Consider the following 18,593-nt stretch of genomic DNA (forward strand, 5'->3'; position numbering starts at 1 on the left):
CATGGCTGGATGCATCCTGCTACAGCTGGGTGTAATCCCAGTACAACCACCCCTGCTACAGCCAGACCCACCCAAGGCATGGCTGGATGCATCCTGCTACAGCTGGGTGTAATCCCAGCACAACCACCCTGCTACAGCCAGACCCATCCAAGGCATGGCTGGGTGCAATCCCAGCACGACCACTCCTGGTACAGCCAGACCCATCCAAGGCATGGCTGGGTGCATCCTGGGTCCAATCCCAGCACAACCGCCCCTGCTACAGCCAGACCCGTTCTCCTACAACCATCCCCGGTACAGAGGGGTCCAGCCAAGCTACAGCCGGACGCGTCCCGGTTCCACCGGCTCCAACCCTACTCCAACACCCGCGCTACAGCCGGGACACATCCCGCTACAAGCCGCAGCATCCTCGCCCGGTCACCGCGGCAACCGCCCTCCCCATCGCCATGACAACCCCCCTCCGGTCGCTATGGCAACCGCCCTCCCCGGCAGCACGGCCCCCGCCCTCGCCGTTGCCATGGCGGCGTCCCCTCCTGCGGTCGCCATGGCAGCGCGCCTCCCCGCGGGGCGGGCCGGCGGTGACGCGGCGGAGGTGACGCGCGGGGCGGTGGTAGCGGGGCGGTGGTACCGGGCCGCTCGGCGCTGTCTCCTTGTCCCCATCACGGCTCCCGCTCGGCCCCCCCGCGCCGCCATGTCCGCGCCCGGCAGCGGCGGCGACTTCGGGAACCCGCTCAGGAAGTTCAAGCTCGTCTTCCTGGGCGAGCAGAGCGGTGAGAGCCGAGCAGGGCCGGGCCGGGCCGGGCCCGGGCGGAACCGGGAGGGGCGGGCGGGGCGGGGGCCGTGCGGGGCCGGGGCCGCGCTGTGCTCGGGGTGGGGGACGCGGCTGGGGCCTGGCGGGGCCTGGGAGGGGCGGCCGGGCCTGAGGCCTCCGCGGGCGGGGCCCGGGGCCCGGGGCTCGGTTCTCAGCCTTTCCTATGGCCCGGGGCTCCTTTCGCAGCCCTCCTGTAAGGGTTGAGCGGATCGTGACACCTTCCTATGGGCCGGGGCTCGGTTCCCATCCTTTCTCATGTCTCCAGGCTCCGTTCGCAGCCTTTCCCATCGCCCTGGACTCCGTCCCCATCCTTTCCCATCACCCCAGGCTCCGTTCCCATCCTTTCCCGTGGCCTCGAGCTCCGTTCCCAACCCTTCCCATTGCCCCAGGCTCCGTTCACATCCCTTCCCATCACCCCGGGCTCCGTCCTCATCCTTTCCCATCACCCCGGGCTCCGTCCCCATCCTTTCCCATCACCCCAGGTTCTGTCCCCATCCTTTCCCATCACCCCAGGTTCTGTCCCCATCCTTTCCCATCACCCCGGGCTCCGTCCCCATCCCTTCCCATCACTCCGGGCTCCATCCCCATCCTTTCCCATCACCCCAGGTTCTGTCCCCATCCCTTCCCATCACCCCGAGCTCCGTCCCCATCCTTTCCCATCACCCCGGGCTCCGTCCCCCTCCCCTCCCATGTCCCCGGGCTCCGTCCCCCTCCCCTCCCATGTCCCCGGGCTCCGTTCCGCCCCCCCGGGCCCGCAGTGCGCCCGCAGCCCGTGCGGGGAGGCGGCCCCAGCGCTGCGCTGCCCCCTGGCCGCGTGGGTTTTGTTTTGTCTCCCCTTTGTGCCCCTTCCCTGGGAATGGATGGATGAGCTGTGTGCTTGCCTTGGGATCGTGGTGTTTTCTCGCTGGGAGTGTCCAAAGAGCCACCTGGGCTATGGAAGGTGTCCCTGCCCATGGCATCCCTGGACATTCCTGCTCCTGGATGAGCATTAAGGTCCCTTCCAACCCCATCGTGGGGTTATTGCTCCTCACCCTCTCCTCAAGCCTGGAACTGGAGGTCTTGGAGGGATTTCCAGAAGTTTTCTAATTCCTCATCCTTTCCAATGAAGGATTTACATTGCTGCTGATAGATATTTGTCTAACCTGTTTTGAACCCTCTCCAATGTTCATAATTTCACAATCTTTTTAGGCAGTTTATTCTTTTTTCCTCTTCTATCCACATCCTTTGAATTTTTCTTGAATACCCAGCTTCCTGAGCAAGAATTGGAGCTTTATCTTTGTTTTTCACTTCTTGTTAGCTCTGCACTTTGTCTCTTTATGATATTTGGAAATATATATTTAAAGTTTTGAAACAAACAACCAGAGTTTGCTCTGTATCTGAAATCTTGTTACAAAGGAGGGATGGGAGTGTGAAATGTTGCTTTTCCACGCAGCCAGAGGCAGCAGAACAGCATCTGGGATATCACCTGCTTTGTTTTGATGTTTATGTCCCAGACGTGGGGATTACATAAGGAGCAGAACAGAGTAACAAAGCAGATTTATTGCTTGTCCAAAGCAAACAACCAGTTCTTTGTTATCAACACACCTGATTTGAGGGCCATGATTGAGTTTGGACCTGCAGAGGTTGATCTGCCTCTGTCATTTTGGGACTGAAATTTCCAGCTGGCTATTTCCCAGGAAGGTGTAGCTGGAATGGCCTGAGATTGGCAGCTGCTGTCAGATCACTGCCACTCCCAAAGCAGTGCTATTTTTATTTTTTTTTTCACTGCTGCTTGAAAGTAATTTTTCTTTTCTCTTGTAGTTGGGAAGACCTCCCTGATCACCAGGTTTATGTATGACAGTTTTGACAATACTTACCAGGTATGTGATAGTATTTATTTGTTTTTAAAATATATTTATATGAATAAATATATGCCCTGCTGTTCCAATTGATGCCTGGGAGCCCATTTCTCCATAAGATATTAGTTCAAGATCAGATAAGAGGTTAAAGTGTGTCCTGAAATGAAGATGAAACTTCAGGATTAAATCAAAGCATCCAGGATGATGTCAGGAATCCAGAGGGGCAGCAAGGTTTAGATCCCCTTTGGATGTGGGATAGATCCTGTGAGAAGCCTTGAGGAAAATGGGGAGAACATTGTTTTCTAGGAAGATGATGGTCAGGATTTCTGGTGATGGATATGGGAGCCTCAGGAAATGGAGAATGAATGAAATACCAACATCTTGTGACATTCTTGGTCTCTGTTATCTTTAGAGCTTCCATTTCAGTCAGAATAGTTGAGTCTGGAGTGTGTAGATGGATCTGCCAGAAGTCAGCTTGGTATATTTTGTCTCTCAATTTTTTTATTACTATTTTTTGACTAAAGGACTAAAGATAGGAAAAGCCAGGGAAGTCTTGGCAGGCAAAGAGGGGGATGGGGATGAAGAGGCTGCAGATGAAAAAAAGTAGATGTGCAAGAGGCCTGAAGGTTTGGGGAAGAATTAATTGCATCAAAGGCACTCAGAAGTATTTCATGGAAATTTCAAATGTCTGTAAAGCAGATGAGATTAGGGCTTTATCTTTTAATTCAGCCTGGAAGAGTTACTGGTTTAGATTGGGGTGATTTGAAGTTGAGGACAAGTAACTCACTGGAACTGTATCCTTTCCCTTTCCCTTTCCTCTTGTAAGATCCTCTCATAGATTTATTTATTTCTTATTGTAGTTGTTATAAACCATGGCCTTATTGGAAAATAGACCTCCCAAAAATAAATTCCTGAAACTGAACAGTTTGCTCTTTTCCAGTTACTCAGTGGTACACATTCAGCTGTGTGTGTTAAGAGTGGGGATAATTGGCCTAAAACACTCAAATCTGTTACATCAGGAGCTCTCTCCTCTTTCCTGGGGTTCTGATGGGCTGGGGCAGCTCCTTGATTGAAGTGCCTGGGAGTGCACCTAACTCAGTGCATTATTTTAAATGCCTTTGTGCTGGAATTGCTCTAGCAATGGGAATGGATGCAGACCTGCCTGGGCAATGAAGCTGCTGAATGCCTCTGGAAAAGAAGCACATTCTGAAGTGGAAGGGCCTGGATAAAAATGGCTTTTTAGCTTTCAGCTGCCCATATTTCATAGATCTTGTTTGTTCTACCTTTTGGATATTTCTAACAAGATAATTCTTACCAGACTGAATTGGGGCAGGCCAGAAGGAGCTGACAGCTCAGATACAATCTGTATGGAGATACAGGAATGTCTAGGGTTAAAATCCAGATTCAGAGGTTCTTGTGGAGCTGAGAAGTGTTGGAAGAATGCTGTGAAATGCAGCTGGTGCAGATCCCCAGATTGCTTTTATTTTATCACCTCAGTTGAAGGCAATTGAAGGCAGATAATTTCACCAGCTTCATAACAAGTTTGTGAGCATTTCTGAGAGTTTGTGCAGAAAGGGGATGCTGGAATGCAAGTCCCAGCTCCTAATTCTTCTCCTTTTTTCAGGCAACCATTGGAATTGATTTCCTGTCCAAAACAATGTACCTGGAGGACCGCACGGTGAGTGGGGCAGGGGTGGGCTGGCTGGGAGGGCTCTTCCCCCAGCAGCTGCTGGAGTCCCCCAGCAGCCTCCAGAGAGCCAGCCTTGGTTGAATCCCATCACTGGTACAACATCTGGTACTTCTGTCAGGAAATCAAAATCTTCCATGGAAAATTGGGGCTGGATAATGGCCACATCCCAGGGGATGTGGTGCCTGTTGTGTGGACCTGCTTTAGGTGCAGTTTGCTCCCAGAATTTGCAGCTCTGCCTCTGGGATTGTCAGGATGAAAAGAGCTGAGCAGACCTCAGGTACCACAGAATATTCTGAGCTGGAAAGGACCCACGTGGCTCATCCAGTGCAGCTCCTGAAGTCAATAAAAAGCCAAGGAGTTGGTGTTGCAAGTCTTGAAGTCCATCATGATTAGACCTCCTTCCTCCTCCTAGGAAGCTCCTGTGGTAACACAGCCCTGACCTACTGCAGTAAAGCAATTTGGGATTTAGCCTGCATGGGATTCCTGTTTGCACAGAGACCTCTCACTCCCTTCTCCTGGATTTCCTCTCAGTATTTGTGGGTTTGCTCATGTTTTGCCAGTGTTTGCCTTTTTCCCATTTTACTGCTGTGTGAGGAGTGTGACAGAGCTGTGGGGAGCAGGGAACACTCCTGTGTGGAGCTTTGGGGCTGCTGCTTCCAAAGAAGTCTCTTCCCAGTGTGTGTGCTGAGCTTCCTGAGAGTTTCTCTGCCATTTTACCAATAATTCCCTCTTAGAAAAGCTCTTCCTTAACCTTTGTTTAAAGCAAAGATCCCGGGAATGCTGCTTGACACCTGTGGCTGTCTGTGTGCTGTTCTAGTGGTGTGGGTTTCTCATGCTTGTGTAAGCCAGGATGTCATTCACCTGCTGCCTTGCTATCCAGAAAATCCCATTTTCCTCCCAATGTTGGAATGCTTTCCTGATTATGTAAGTGGTCTGCAGAGCCCAAAAAGCCTGTTCAAATAACAGAGGTGTGGAGTGTAGATAAGAGGAGGGACAAATACAAGCAAACAAGCTGGGAAAATTCAGACACTGGAATAGTTTCTCAGATGTGATTGATGCTGGATTTTACAATAGGCTTTGATTTCTGGGCTGGAAATGAGGAATGCTGAGCCTCCAGCTGGGATGTGTGCTTTGGTGGAGTTGATATAGCCTTACAGCAAATAATGTATCCTGAAATTGGAGCTCTGCTCCATCACTCAGCTCTAAACATGGCCTGGACAAGCCAGCAGAAGGGATCCTCATTCCTGCAAGTGTCCAAGGCTGGGTGGGACAGGGCTTGGAGCAAGCTGGGATGGTGGAAGGTGTCTCTGCCCATGGCAGGGGTGAAGTGAGATGAGCTCTAAGATCCCTTCCAACCCAAACCATTGTGGCACTCCATGAAATACACGTGGAATTTGGTTCTTTAAAACCATCTCCCAGGAAAGGCAGCTGTGTGATATTCCCAGCACTGGGATGTGTGGCATTAAGTGAGTTGGAGCCACCAGTCCTGGCTGTCAGGAGCCACATGCATGTGCCAGTTCCCCTCCTTCCTGGCAGACTGAGTGCTGTTCCTTCTCTGTGTGTCCATATCTTCCCAGCCTTGTTGGATTGCAGTGCAGGAGCAGCCAGCCTGCAGGGTGCTTGCTGCTGGGGGTTCCACCACCTCTGGTTTTCTCTGGGATCATCCAGACCAGGCTGAAGTGGTCCTTAGGAGTCCCACATCTGGCCAGCTGTCTGTGTGGCTGTTCTGGCAGGATCCCTGAGGCCTGGCTGTGCATTTCCCTTGATAGCTGGAGCTGTGAGGAGGGATTTAGGGCTTCCCCCAGTTTCTGGTGTTGGCATGTGTGAGATATTCCTGGGTGTGTGGAGGGGGGATGTTCCCAGACCTCGGGAAGTGTCGCTGCCTCTTCTCACATTTCTGTTCCATTTGAACTTTCCTTTTGTTGCCTTAGTTTTGCTTTGCAACTTATTTTTATTTATTTATTTTGATTTCACTTGAGTTTTGGTTTTGTTTTCCATTTTCCTGCTGTTCCCTTTCCCCTTGCCCTACACTTTCCCATTTCCCAGATCAGGCTGCAGCTGTGGGACACAGCCGGCCAGGAGAGGTTCCTCATTCCCAGCTCCATCCGTGACTGCTGTGGCTCTCATTGTCTTTGACATCACAAGTAGGTATCGAGCCCAGGGTCTGCAGGGACCTTGCTTTTAACACATTATCTTTACTCTGGAAGTGGTGGTGGTAGCCAAAAAGAGCTAAAATAACCCATCAGCCACCTGTGGGTGCTGGCAGGGATTGGGAATTGCTGTGTCTGTGCTGGTTGTTGGTAGCCTTTGGAAAGCTTTGCTGTTTTTCTGTTTTTCTGATTTTTTTTTTTATTTTTTATTTTTTAACTTCAAAATTATTTTTCTTTTTCATTTCTGGGTAAGGAGAGAGGTTATACAAGTAACAGCTTCAGATACCAAAGCAAAGGAATGTTGTCAGAGTAGGTAAAACAAGACAAGACCCTTTTAAATAGAAGCTGTGGAGTGACTTAGGAGGATTCAAGATTCCCATTTTGTTGGAAAAGAGACCTGGAGACTCACTCCTTTGAAAGAGGAGAGATGGAACAACCACAATTTCTGAAGAACAAACAGCCTTAGAGGAAAATTCTCTGTAACTCTTGACATGAAAGTTTTAATACAAGACAGGAAGTTATGAAGAGAATTATTTAATTGTAACTCCTTGTTATTGATTCCCCTTGATCTGGCGGGGGTTTTGTAAATCTACAGTATCAGGATTTATATAAATTTCAGTAAAGAAAACAGCACAGGTGGAAAAGCTCTGGCCCAGCTTTATTCTGTGACCAACAAGTGAATTTGTTTTACTCTGCTAGGCTGAAGTGCTTTACAATTAATAGGCTGTGATTTATCCTCACTATTTAGGGCAAATAATTTCCTGGTCTTTCTCCCAGTCCTGAAGCTGGAGAGGATTCTGGAGGAGTTCTGGTTTGGTGTAAATGATGTCAGACTGGTCTGTTTGGGGAGCACAGAGATGAGCAGGTGGTGCCCTGTGCTGGGGACTCTCCTGGCTGAGGCAGCAGGGCAGGGTGCACAGCTTGGCATCACTTTTCCCATTGTACAGGTACAGGATGCTGTTTATCCAGGCAGCTGGAAAAATTTTGCCAGTCCAGGCTGTTCTTAATAGCTCCCAGCCATGTCAGAAGAAATTAAATGACAACTGATATCATCATTCTTTAGTAACAGGCTGATCTTTGAAGATAATTTCATTTTTTTCACTATTCTTAGTGACTGAGAGGTTTAAAGTTTTTTTGATGTGCTGGACATCTCAAATGCAGGTAGAGCTCAGGCCCTTCCAGAAGGCTGTTCCTAAGGGAGGTTGGGCTCATCCCTCCTGTCCCACTGTGATTATTTGTATTTTCCCTTCCAAAATGGGTGCACACAAACCTGGACTTGTAGAAATGCGGCAAACTTGTGTCACTTCAGGTGTGTCTGTGTGGTACCTGCTCACTGGAGACCTTTCCTCAAAGAGCATTACCCTGCATATAATATTAATATTTAAATTAAATTAATTCTATAATTAATTTAAACTAAATAAACTAATTTAAAAAATTTAACAAATTATTCTGTGGTGCTTCCTCCAGTTGCCTTTTGCCTGTGAGTCTGAAGGTTTGGGGTGGTTCAGTGATGTTCATGGTGAATATTCCAGTGTAACAGCCCTGTCCAGGGAGGGTGTGGAAGCTTGGGAAGTCCAGGAGCTCTTGGGATCAGTCTGATCTTCCAGCTCTGCTGTGACACTGCCCAGGTGCTCCCAGTTTGTCACCTTGAGTTTCCTGGGGTAGAGAAGAGCCTTGACTTCTGCTCTTGTAATCAAGTCTGCCTTCAAAATGAAGCCAGAGCTAATTGCTTTAACTATAAGCCCTAATCCTCCTTAAGCCCCAGGGCATCAACTCCACATTCCCTGATGCAGATAAGATGTTGTTTTGAATCTGATGCAGGCCTGTGCTTTATCAGTTTATCTTCCTCTTCTAAACAAGCAATGATTGGTCCTGAGGAAGCTGCTTTTTCCTTGATGAGCTGCCTCATTAACCAGTGCTTTGCCTCCCTGCTGGGATTATTTGTGGCTGTAAACTGGGAACCAGTGGGTGCCTCCATAAAAGTGCTGGGAATGAGGAGCAATCCTGTTTTCAGGCACTGTGGGGTGAAGAAAAAGGAGGCATCCCAGTGTGGAAAGCTTTTATTTGGGGTGTTGGGAGAGTTTTTGAGCAGTGCTGGTTCAGCCAGGCAGGTCCCAGACCTTGGAGCTGTCATATATAATAATATCATATATAATAATACCAGTTTGTGTTTGGGGTCAAACTCTACCTGGACCAGCATTTCTGTGACTCCTGTGCTGCTCTGGAAGGGAGAACCCAATGTCCTCTGCACCACCTGAACCCTGCAGTGTGTAACATTTGCTTTCATTTCTGCTGGAATTGAAGTTTTCATGGCTTCAATACCACGTGAAAATCCCCACTGCCATCACATGAATGTGGTGTCTGTCCTGTGGGAATTGCCCCTAAAGCTTTGACCAGAGATGCTCCAGGCTGTGAGTCCTGTGGACATCCCATCCATAACCCTGGGAGATCAGTGCTGTCCTGCTGGCTACCCCAGTAATGAGGTGGGAGCCAAATCCTGGAGATGTTTGGGAGTAGCAGCATCTCAGGGCAAGCAGAGGAGGGAATTAAAGCCCTTTACAGATATCCAGGAAACAGCTCTGCTGCACTTGCATTTGGGTGAGATGGCAAGGTCACCCCAGCTGCTGCATTGGCTGTGGGAGTGGGGTGTGGAAGCTTTTCCCTGAAGGTTTTCCTGCTCTCTCTCTCCCCTCCCTGGCGGGGGCTGGCCCAGCAGGTGCGGCTGCAGCTCTGGGACACGGCGGGGCAGGAGCGCTTCCGCAGCCTCATCCCCAGCTACATCCGCGACTCCACCATCGCCGTCGTGGTCTACGACATCACCAGTGAGTGCGCCTGGGGTGGGGTGGGGACTCCAGACTGCTTGTAAAACCCTGTTATTGTATCCAGGTGATACAGCAAGAGCCCAGCCCACAGCTGGTCAGCTGTAGGCTCGTCTGAAGCCACTCTAGTTCTGGTTACAATGCATTATATCCTTGTCTTTGCTGAGCATCCTAATACAGAACAACCAACCAATACTTCTACCTAGAACCTGTCATAACTACTAACATTACCATATTCATGTTACTATTTTCCACTGTGTTTTTCAGTTTTCTTGCTGTGGAAAATTCTGAGATTCTTTTGCTACTTGCAACATTGGCTTTCTTGTTTGCCTGTGAAAATCTTTTTGCTTGGTAAAAACATCTTTTGTTTGAGGTGGATTTATCCTTTGCTCTGAGTTATAAAAACCCCTTCCAACTCACATGCTAACATAGCCTTTGCCAACTAGTTATCCAGTAAAACTGGCTCAGCAATTCTTTTCTTCTATATCAAAACTTGCTTTCATTTCTATTCCTTCTTCAGATTCTAAATTCAGAGATCTTTCTGTTATATACATATCTGTGAGACTTCCTTTTCAAATCCCTACCCATCCCAGCACAGGGGAGTGGTGCTCTGCAGTGTCCTTGTTGGAAACACCCCACACAAGCAGAACTGAGAAGTTACAACCACAAGTTCTGCAAAAAACATCATTCAGATCAGAAATATTTTCCCCCTTCCTTGTTTTTCTCTCAGAGTGGGAAATCACTGATGAGGAGTGGGGAGGTTTGGAGAAGCACCTGAGTACAAGTGAAGCATTTTCTCTGTCATAAAGGGGTTTTATGCTCAGCTTTGCTGTTTCATTCTTCCCTGCAGACTTGAATTCTTTCCAGCAAACCTCCAAGTGGATCGATGACGTCAGGACAGAGCGAGGCAGTGATGTCATCATCATGTTGGTGGGGAACAAAACTGACCTGGCAGACAAGAGGTAAGGGGGAAACTGAGCCCTGCTGCCCTGCCCAGAGCCACCAAGGCCAGTCTGGGCTTAAAACAAGGCTTGGTTTTAAACACAACATCCTTTATCTGTCAGGAAATTCTCATTGCTGGTTTCAGCAAAAGTTATTCCCTTTGCTAACCAACAAATAGTTTAAAACAAACTCACCTAAAAAATTGCTGAAGTGGCTCTGCAGCAGTTTCTCAGTGGGGTGTTTTGTCTGATTTTCTTTTTCATACTGAGTTAAAGGCTAAAAGCTGCCTGTAAAAGCAAGGAAATCAGCTGATTTTCACTACTCTCCACTGATTTCCCTCATTCTCTCTGCACGTGCAGCTGGAAGTTCATGGCACAGTTTCTCCTTATTAAAATGCAGCACAAACTTTTGTAGGATTGATCTAAAAGTATGAATTTTCCTGAGTATAAATTTCATGTTATACATTATAGTGAGCTTGTGGATGTGTGAAAGAAAACCAGATCAGCAAACCCCAAACTTCTGCCAAAGAGAGACCCAAAAACTTAATTAGACTCCTAAAATGACACAGACTTAATGTTTTGGGAGGTGCCATAAATAATTTTGCTTTAAAACTCTCAATTCTACAGCACATCAACCAAAATAACCAATGTAGTGGGTTCTTAGAAGAGCACAGGCTTTACTTTGTGTTCCTGTTTCAAATTCTTCTCTGGGTTGCTGATTTAGCAATAATTTTGTTGAATATTTTCAGAGATTTTTGTTCCTCAGGTGCAGTGTAGATAAGGGAAGGTTTTTATTTTAATGGGTGGTGCCAGAAGCAGTTGGCAAAGGGAGGATGGAGTGAATGAGGCAGTTCCAGCCTTTCCAACTGAAACATCCTCACACTTCTCAGAAATGTGGGATTTGGGTGTCAGGGGTTGTGTGAGGCCTTGAAACCACCAGGGGATTTTGATCTGATGCACAGAAAATCACCTCAGGAAGGTGGAACTGGGAACCTCCTTAATCTCACAGCAAAATAAAGCCTTAAAGTATCAAATCCTTGTCCTTTGGCTGTTAACAAGATTTTCCTGATCAAAGGAGAACAATTTACAGGTGAAATTAATGTTTTCTCAGCAAAATCTGGGCTTTTATTTGAATATCACTGTTCACTTGGGATGATGGCCGAGTGATCTGAGTGTTCCATTGTGGGACATTCCCACATTTTAAATTCTTACCCCTGCTTTACTCACTCCTGAAGTTGAACATTCCTTCAGGATATGTGATTCTGATGGTTTTGTGTCCCAACATCCCTGGCTGTTTGCCCTGCAGTTTTTTACTTTTCATGCCCAGCAGGAAAAGCAGGGAAAATTCCACTTTTGCCACTTCACTGAGAAGCATTTTGAGGTGTCCCATGCTTTGGACATTGGAAATACTCCTATAACTTGGTGCTCAGAGCTTTAGGAATAGAATAAAAACATGTACAGTTAATTTTGCTTGAGAATTCCATGTGTGATGTGCTCATGGTCTGTCTCTGAAATCATTCACAAAAGCAAAATCCAAGATGTTGTCCCTGAGCCAGCTCTGGGTTTTGACCACTGAGCCTCTTCCATGCCCTCCTGGGAGCTGGGAATAACTGCAGCTCCCTGACATTTCTAATTCCTCTCTAAATCCAGTTTCCTGTGAAACTAGAAAGCCCAGTGGGATCATTTCAGCCTTGGAGTATTTCCTGATGGTGCACAACAGCTGGCCCAGCACTGCTGGAAGAATTAAAAATACCAGAAAATGGTTTGAAGCAGCTACAGCTGAAGTTCATGCAGCAGTGGAAATTCTTATTTTGGGAGCAGAATGTGACAGCAGTCCTGGTGTGGGCTGGGATTTGGAATGGTGGGGAAGGGAATATCCAGGTGTCAGTAACAGGAGCTGCCTTGCCTTTCTTTTCAAATGAGGTTGGATTTGTGTGAGGCTGAAATTCTGGGCCTGTAAGGCTGGACAAAGCCACCTTTGGTGTCACAAAGGTGATATTTTTCGAGGCAGAATGCAGGGAAACCATTCATCCTCTGATGAAAACCAGGGATGAGGCAAGTTCTGAGGCCAGAAAGCTGCACTAAAAATAGCCCTGTTCCTGTTCAGTGCAGCCTGGGAAGTTTTTCATTCCACTCAGTGTTGCTTCAATTGGTGGCTGGGGTTTTTTTGGTTGAGTTTTTTTTGTTTTTTTTTTTTTTTTTTCCTTTCTCTCTGCAGTTTTCTTTCTCTCATTTTTGGACTCTCTTGCTTTGCTTTGGTTTTTCTGCTCTGTGATTTGTTCTCATTAGTGGAGACAGGTTTCTTGAGGGAAAAGCCCAAGAGCTGAATGTGCTGTGTGCTGAAAGCAGTGCTAAAGCAGGACTTAATGGGACACAGGGTGGTGCTCAGAGGGGCAATTCCAGATTCTTGTCCCCAAGTTGCTGCACTGTGGAGCCTTTCTGGAGCCTTTGTGTCACCTCACAACATTCCCTCTGTGAGATTTGGGAAATTCCCTGTCTTGGTGTGGGGATTTTTCCTTCCTTGGAATGCTGTGGATGAGGCTCAGATGTCCTGCACAAGCTTCATCATCTGCCACAAATCCAGTGGCAGCTTCCCTGAGGTGGTTTCACTCCAATCTGAGTGAAAGCCTTGGGATGGGCTGTACCCTCTTGAACTAGGAGCAGCAATCACTCCTATCCATCTCTAACTCTCCCTTCTGTCCCTTGTGTCTTTTTTCCACTTTTGTGCAGGCAAATCACCACAGAGGAAGGGGAACAGAGAGCCAAAGAGCTGAATGTGATGTTCATTGAGACCAGTGCAAAGACTGGCTACAATGTGAAACAGGTACATGCAGCTTGTGTCCTCAGGCAGGAATCTGTGCCTCCCTCCCTGCTCTGGGGCTGCTCCAGGGTGGCTTTGGGAATTTCCTCCTGTTTAATGCCAGTCCCTGAGATGTTGCTTGGTTTATGTAGCTCCTTTCCTATTGACTCAGTGATTCCGTGTCAAAGCTAAACCTGGAAATAAAGGAGAACTCCTTCCAGAATATGCTGAGGGATGGGAAAATGGAATAAAAAAAGATTGTTTTGTGCAGCCAGTCAGCTGGAATTTGGTTTGGTTTGGTTCACAGTCAATGCACTGTTTGCTGAAATCACTGCTGACATCAGTGGGGAGAATTGTTTCTGCTGATGTACTGGAGTAGAAGTTCCTCCTTCTGTCTGCCAGCCAGAGAATCTTGAAATATTTTAGAGGAATTGAGGTTGGAGGGGACCTCTGGGAATCACCTCTTCCAACCCTCCTGCTCAGAGCAGGCTGCCCAGAGCTGACTCCAGCTGAGTTTGGAATATCAAAGGATAGGGACTGTCCAGGTGCCAGTGTTTGATCAACCAAACAGCAAAATAACCTTTACATTTTTGTTTTAAGTAGAATTTCTCAGATTTCTGCTTGTGCCCTTTGCCTCTTGCATGTGGTTCCCCTCTCCACTGGTTCAGGGGTTTTCATAGCCCTTCCCAGCTCCAGCACATCCTTCCCAGAGTAACTGCAGCTCCCTGGAAGCAGCAGTGCTGCTGAGGAGTGGCTGTTTGGCACAGGACTGACCTGAAGGGCTGGGCTCTGAAAGCTCAGTTATTCCACAGAGGAATATTCAGGGCCAGCTGAGTGATCAGAAATCCTCAAATGTGCACTCTGTGTGCACAAGCAGAGGCTGGACATGGTGAGTGATGTTTAGTGAGTGCAGGAGTTCTGTGAATCCCTGGAATAATGTTGTCAATTAATTCCATGTTCTTTTCAAGCAGGAACAGGTAAAATAAAACTCTTTTTTTGTAGGCATTGAATAAATATTTTAATATAAGTTATTTAAAACCTGTTAAATTTCCTACATAAAATTCTCATGGCATTTTTGCTCACTGCTCTGCTGCTAAAATACCCACTTAATGAATTTGTACAGCTCAGACTCTGAGTCCTGCTGTAAACCAATGTTTTTAACAAGAACTTTTTTTCTGACAAGCCTTGAGCTTCTCCCTTGCTGCTTTCCAGCTTTTCCGCCGTGTGGCTGCTGCCTTACCTGGGATGGACAGCACACCAGAGAAGAGCAAAGAAGACAGTATCCTTGTTTTCCCATGGAATTGGGCAATTATCTGGTGTTGAGTTGGGCTTACTGACTTCCTTTGGCACATTTTGGGGACAGCCTTACTGGGGTTTTGCAGGGGTGTGCCTGTTGGAGTGTGAGCAGAGGGCTGGAGCAGCTCTGCCATGAGGAAAGGCTGGAGGAATTGGGATTGTTCAAGCTGGAGAAGAGAAGCTTTGGGGTGACCTAATTCAGGCCTTCAGGACCTGAAGAAGCCAAAAAGAAAAATGGAAAGGGAGTATTTACAGTGGCTTAGTGTGACAGGACAAGGGGGAATGGCTTCCCACTGCCAAAGGGCAGGGTGAGCTGGGATATTGGGAAGGAATTCTGCCCTGTGAGGGTGGGGAGGTCCTGGCATAGGGTGCCCAGAGAAGCTGTGGCTGGATCCCTGGAAGTGTCCAAGGCCAGGGTTTGGAGCAGCCTGGGAGAATGAGAGATGTCCCTGCATGGCAGGGGGTGACACTTAGTGATCTTTAATATCACCTCCCAAGCCATCCTGGGATTGTATGACCCCATTTATGGGCCAGATATAAATGTTCACAGCTTAAGTCCAGCACAGGTTTTGCTTCTTCATTCAAACTGAGGCTGAAATTTCTACAGCTTTAAACCACCAGAGTTTGTTTCTCTTTTTGTCCATCCTCTGCAAGTTCTCACCATGTCCCTGGCTTTGCAGGCCATGGAGAGACACCAACCAACCCTTGCAGACCTTTTCTAGGTGATTCCTTGACTATCCCTGCAGTGATTGACATCAAACTAGAGAAGCCCCCCGAGCAGCCAGTCACGGAGAGCGGGTGCTCCTGCTAACAGCCCCTGCCAGCAGCACCCCCGGAGAACATCCTGCTCATTGCCACCCCTCTGGGGCTGGAAACCATTCCTCAAGAGAGAATCCCTGTGTACTGGTGGGGAGCAGCCCCGGCCGCCCCTCTCACTGCATGGTTTGAGCCCTGAGTGCAGAATGAGTGTCCTGTCTTTTGAGTTTTATTTTTTTATGTTGTTGCACTTTGGCACCGTGGTGCCCTTCACATTCCCTCTTTCTCTCTCTCTTCCTCCCTTTCTCCCCCTGTTCCCACCTGGAGCCTCCCTGCTCAGATGTATCTTGTGAATGCCATGGAAAAGCTGCCGAGTTAGGGAAGACAAAAATGAAGCTTTGGAGGGTGGGTTTTCCACCTTCCCTCCTGCCTTGCATCCTCCCCCTGCCTTCTCCAGCCCCCTGTCCTGCATCCCCACTTCCTCTGGTAAAAGGCTGCTCCTTAAACTTCAACCAGTCACTTGGACTTGCCTTTTTGGACTCTGCAGGTTCCCTGTTCCAGGCTTTGCTTCCCGCAGGGCACACACCCCATGAGCTCCCTGGTTTCTCCTTTCTGTGGATGATCCTGGCTAACTCTTGCTCACAGCCTCTCAGTTTTGCCCCTGGAGTCACACAGGGCCCTGGAAAGCCCCAGACTCTGAGAGCTTTGGCCTTGTTGCTCCCATTTGTGTGGCAGGGACATCCCAGAGCCTGCTCCCCTCCACTGGAATCTTTTCCCATCCAGAGGATGTTGGTGAGTGTTGGCTGCAGACGTGGGGGAGGAGGAGGGAACAGAGGCTTTGCAGCATGAGGCTGGGTGGGGAGAGATCCTCAGGGATTCTGGAAGTAAATAGTGACCTGGAATCCATCACTGCAGGGGCAATACCTGCCCTGGGAGTCATGGATGCTCCTCAGGCTCCTTCCCTGATCTCCCTTCTCCTGTTCCTCATCACGGGAGCAGGAGAGCCACAGCAGAGGGAAGGGCAACATTCCACCCTCATTCCCAGACTGCTGCTTGATGGAATCATTCCCATTGTCTCTGCCCTTGGAGCAGAGCTCTGGGGTGGGACCAGCAGCCATTTCACTCCTGGGGGAGTTTTTACCTTTGCCAAAGCTGAGGGGAGCAGTGGCAGGGAATTCCTGTCACAGGGGGTGGAGGATTGGAGGACTGGATGCTGCTGAAGGGAATTCTGGTGTCACTCCCCAACCTTGGAGGTTGGGAACTGCCTCCTTTCCCCCAGCCCCTGGTTTTGAATTAACTCATAGAGCTTTTCAGAGATGTCCTGGGGTTTTGGTTGGTTTGTCAGTTGGCAGAGAGGAGAATTGCACTGTCCTTTCCCCACCTGGCCTGTGTGACAGGAGGACGCTGTGGTAGGACAGTGACCACAGTGTGGGGGGTCAGTGACACTCCCTGCCCTCCCCTGGCAGGGTGTCTCTCACTCCCTGACACCTGAGGAGGGGAGGGGACAGCGCTGAGCTCCCCAGAGTCCCCTCCCTCGGGGCGAGCTGGCTGCAGGAGGAGGCTGGGATGTGAGTCCCCATTGATCCCTGCCCTCGGGAAGCTGCTCCCATTCCTGTACATAGCCCATTGTGGGAATTGCTGGTGTCAGTGTCCGTGTCTGTAGAACAGGTGTTGCTGTCCCTCTCACTGGCAGCTCTGCTGTCCCTTCGTGTTGTTCGAGTCACGGACCGGGGCGGGAGGGGGGATACCCCAGTTAGGGGGCGGGGGGTGATTAGTGGAATCCAATAGTTCCCTTCCCATGTTTTTCTGGATGTGTTCCTGCCGTGTGTCCGGCCCTGCTGTCTTGTAGCTGTAGCGAGTAAGTGTGACTGTAACTCTGAGTAAGGACTGTGTGACACAGCCACAGTGTATCACTAAATAAATAAAGTTATTTCACCAACACTGCACTCTCCTGCTGCCACAGGGCTGGGGGGGTACCAGGGGTTTGCTCCGAGGTGTGACACTGCTGTCCTGAGTAGGGATGGAGGAGGAGGAGGAGTATGAGAAGGGATGGAGGAGAAAGGAAGGACAGAGGAGGAAGATGAGGAGGAATGGAGGAAGAGAGGAGGAAGGATGGATCAGGAGGCATGAAGAAGGAAGAGGAGGAGGGATAAAGGAAGAAGGATGGAGATGGAAGGATGGAGCAGAAGGAGGGACAGAGGAGGATGAGAAAGGACTTTGCTGACATTGTTGTGAAATATGGAATATGTAACAATTTTCTCAGGAAGTCTCTTCTTTGACCTTTCATCTTTGTTACTTTCAAGCCTAGTCAGCAAAAAAAAAAAAAAGAGATTTAATCCAAGAAATTGAGCAGCCAATGAGCTGAAGTGATGTCCAGGTGTTGGAATGAGAAATGACTTGTGGTGGAATTGTCTCCTTGAGGGTTAGGGCTGGGTCAATGATCTCAGCCCAGGGGGAGGCTACCAAAGCTTGGGAAGGATTCCTGTTTTGGGATAACAACAGGACCCTGTGGATCCAAACATTGGAGCCCTCAGGTGAGCCCTGCCCTGCAACACACCTGGGACTGATCCTGCTGCTCCAGAAAGACCTGCAGGACCTCTGCCAGCACTGAGCCCCTGGCACTGCTCCCTCCATCCCTGCAAGTGTCCAAGGCCAGGTTGGACAGGGCTGGTGGCACTGGATCATCTTTAAGGTCCTTCCCATCCAAACCATTCCATGATTTCATAAATTTGTGCCTCCCAGCTCAGTTTTGTCAGTCACTAAAAAAAGTCCAGCTGTTGTTTTCCCACCAGTAACTGAGTTCTGGAGGATGAAATGGATTCTGCTGGCCTTAATGCTTTGCTAATTAACATATCCAAGACATGAATGTGCCTTGGGAAAGAATCCACTCTTTCCTGTCAGCCAGGTGAGCAGGAAAACACCTGAGTCATTCCTGGGAGGAACTGCCTGGGGCAGGGCAGACCTTCCTGGAGCTCCTGGCAGGGAATGCTCTGAATCAGGAGGGACAAAATCAACGCTGAAATTGGATCTGCAGCTCCCTGTGGAGAGAGCTCCTCTTTCCCAATGGAACATAATTGATTCTGGGAAACCAGGGTGAGACCAGACAGGTGGTACAAGAGGTCTTCATCCCCTTCCAGGGCTCCCAGGATGTTCATTCCCTTGGTGGAAAAGCTAATTTTAAATTCTGAGTGAAAATCTCTTTTCCTGTCTTTTCCTCACTCCCAGCCTGGCTCAGTGTCCTGCCCTGCTCCTGGAGTTGTGCTGGAGCTGCCACAGCCAAAATCTTGCCTTGCTCCTTCCTGGCAGTGCTGGAACACACTCCAGGTTAATCAGGGGCTGATTTCCAGCAGAGCCAGTGGAAAAAGCCCCTGACACAGCTGCAGATCCCAAATTTTCTCCTGCAGGCTGCAAGGGTGACTGGAGCTGAGCCTTGTCCCAGCATTTCCTTGGAATGGTGCTCATGGTGGGTACATCCCAACCTCCACACAGACTTCC

General features: G+C 48.9%; 1 protein-coding gene across 1 annotated transcript; it reads left to right on the forward strand.

Annotated features, from left to right (window-relative positions):
- The first annotated feature begins 482 nt into the window (after positions 1 to 482).
- Positions 483 to 17,039, forward strand: LOC130253177 (ras-related protein Rab-6A-like). The gene is made up of 8 exons (XM_056491516.1): positions 483 to 767; positions 2,609 to 2,667; positions 4,271 to 4,324; positions 9,203 to 9,308; positions 10,156 to 10,267; positions 12,977 to 13,070; positions 14,259 to 14,325; positions 15,089 to 17,039. The coding sequence occupies exons 1-8, from the start codon at positions 515 to 517 to the stop codon at positions 15,151 to 15,153; spliced, it is 810 nt and encodes a 269-aa protein (XP_056347491.1). The 5' UTR covers positions 483 to 514; the 3' UTR covers positions 15,154 to 17,039.
- The last annotated feature ends 1,554 nt before the right edge of the window (positions 17,040 to 18,593 follow it).

The sequence above is a fragment of the Oenanthe melanoleuca genome, chromosome 4A, assembly GCF_029582105.1.
Source record: "Oenanthe melanoleuca isolate GR-GAL-2019-014 chromosome 4A, OMel1.0, whole genome shotgun sequence".
NCBI lineage: Eukaryota > Metazoa > Chordata > Aves > Passeriformes > Muscicapidae > Oenanthe > Oenanthe melanoleuca.

Excerpts from the sequence above, each read along its gene's own strand:
- LOC130253177 (XM_056491516.1), top strand. The coding sequence starts at position 515 with ATGGCGGCGTCCCCTCCTGCGGTCGCCATGGCAGCGCGCCTCCCCGCG. Across the intron at positions 2,668-4,270 it reads GTTTTGACAATACTTACCAG|GCAACCATTGGAATTGATTT; the intron begins GTATGTGATAGT and ends TCCTTTTTTCAG. Across the intron at positions 9,309-10,155 it reads CGTGGTCTACGACATCACCA|ACTTGAATTCTTTCCAGCAA; the intron begins GTGAGTGCGCCT and ends TCTTCCCTGCAG.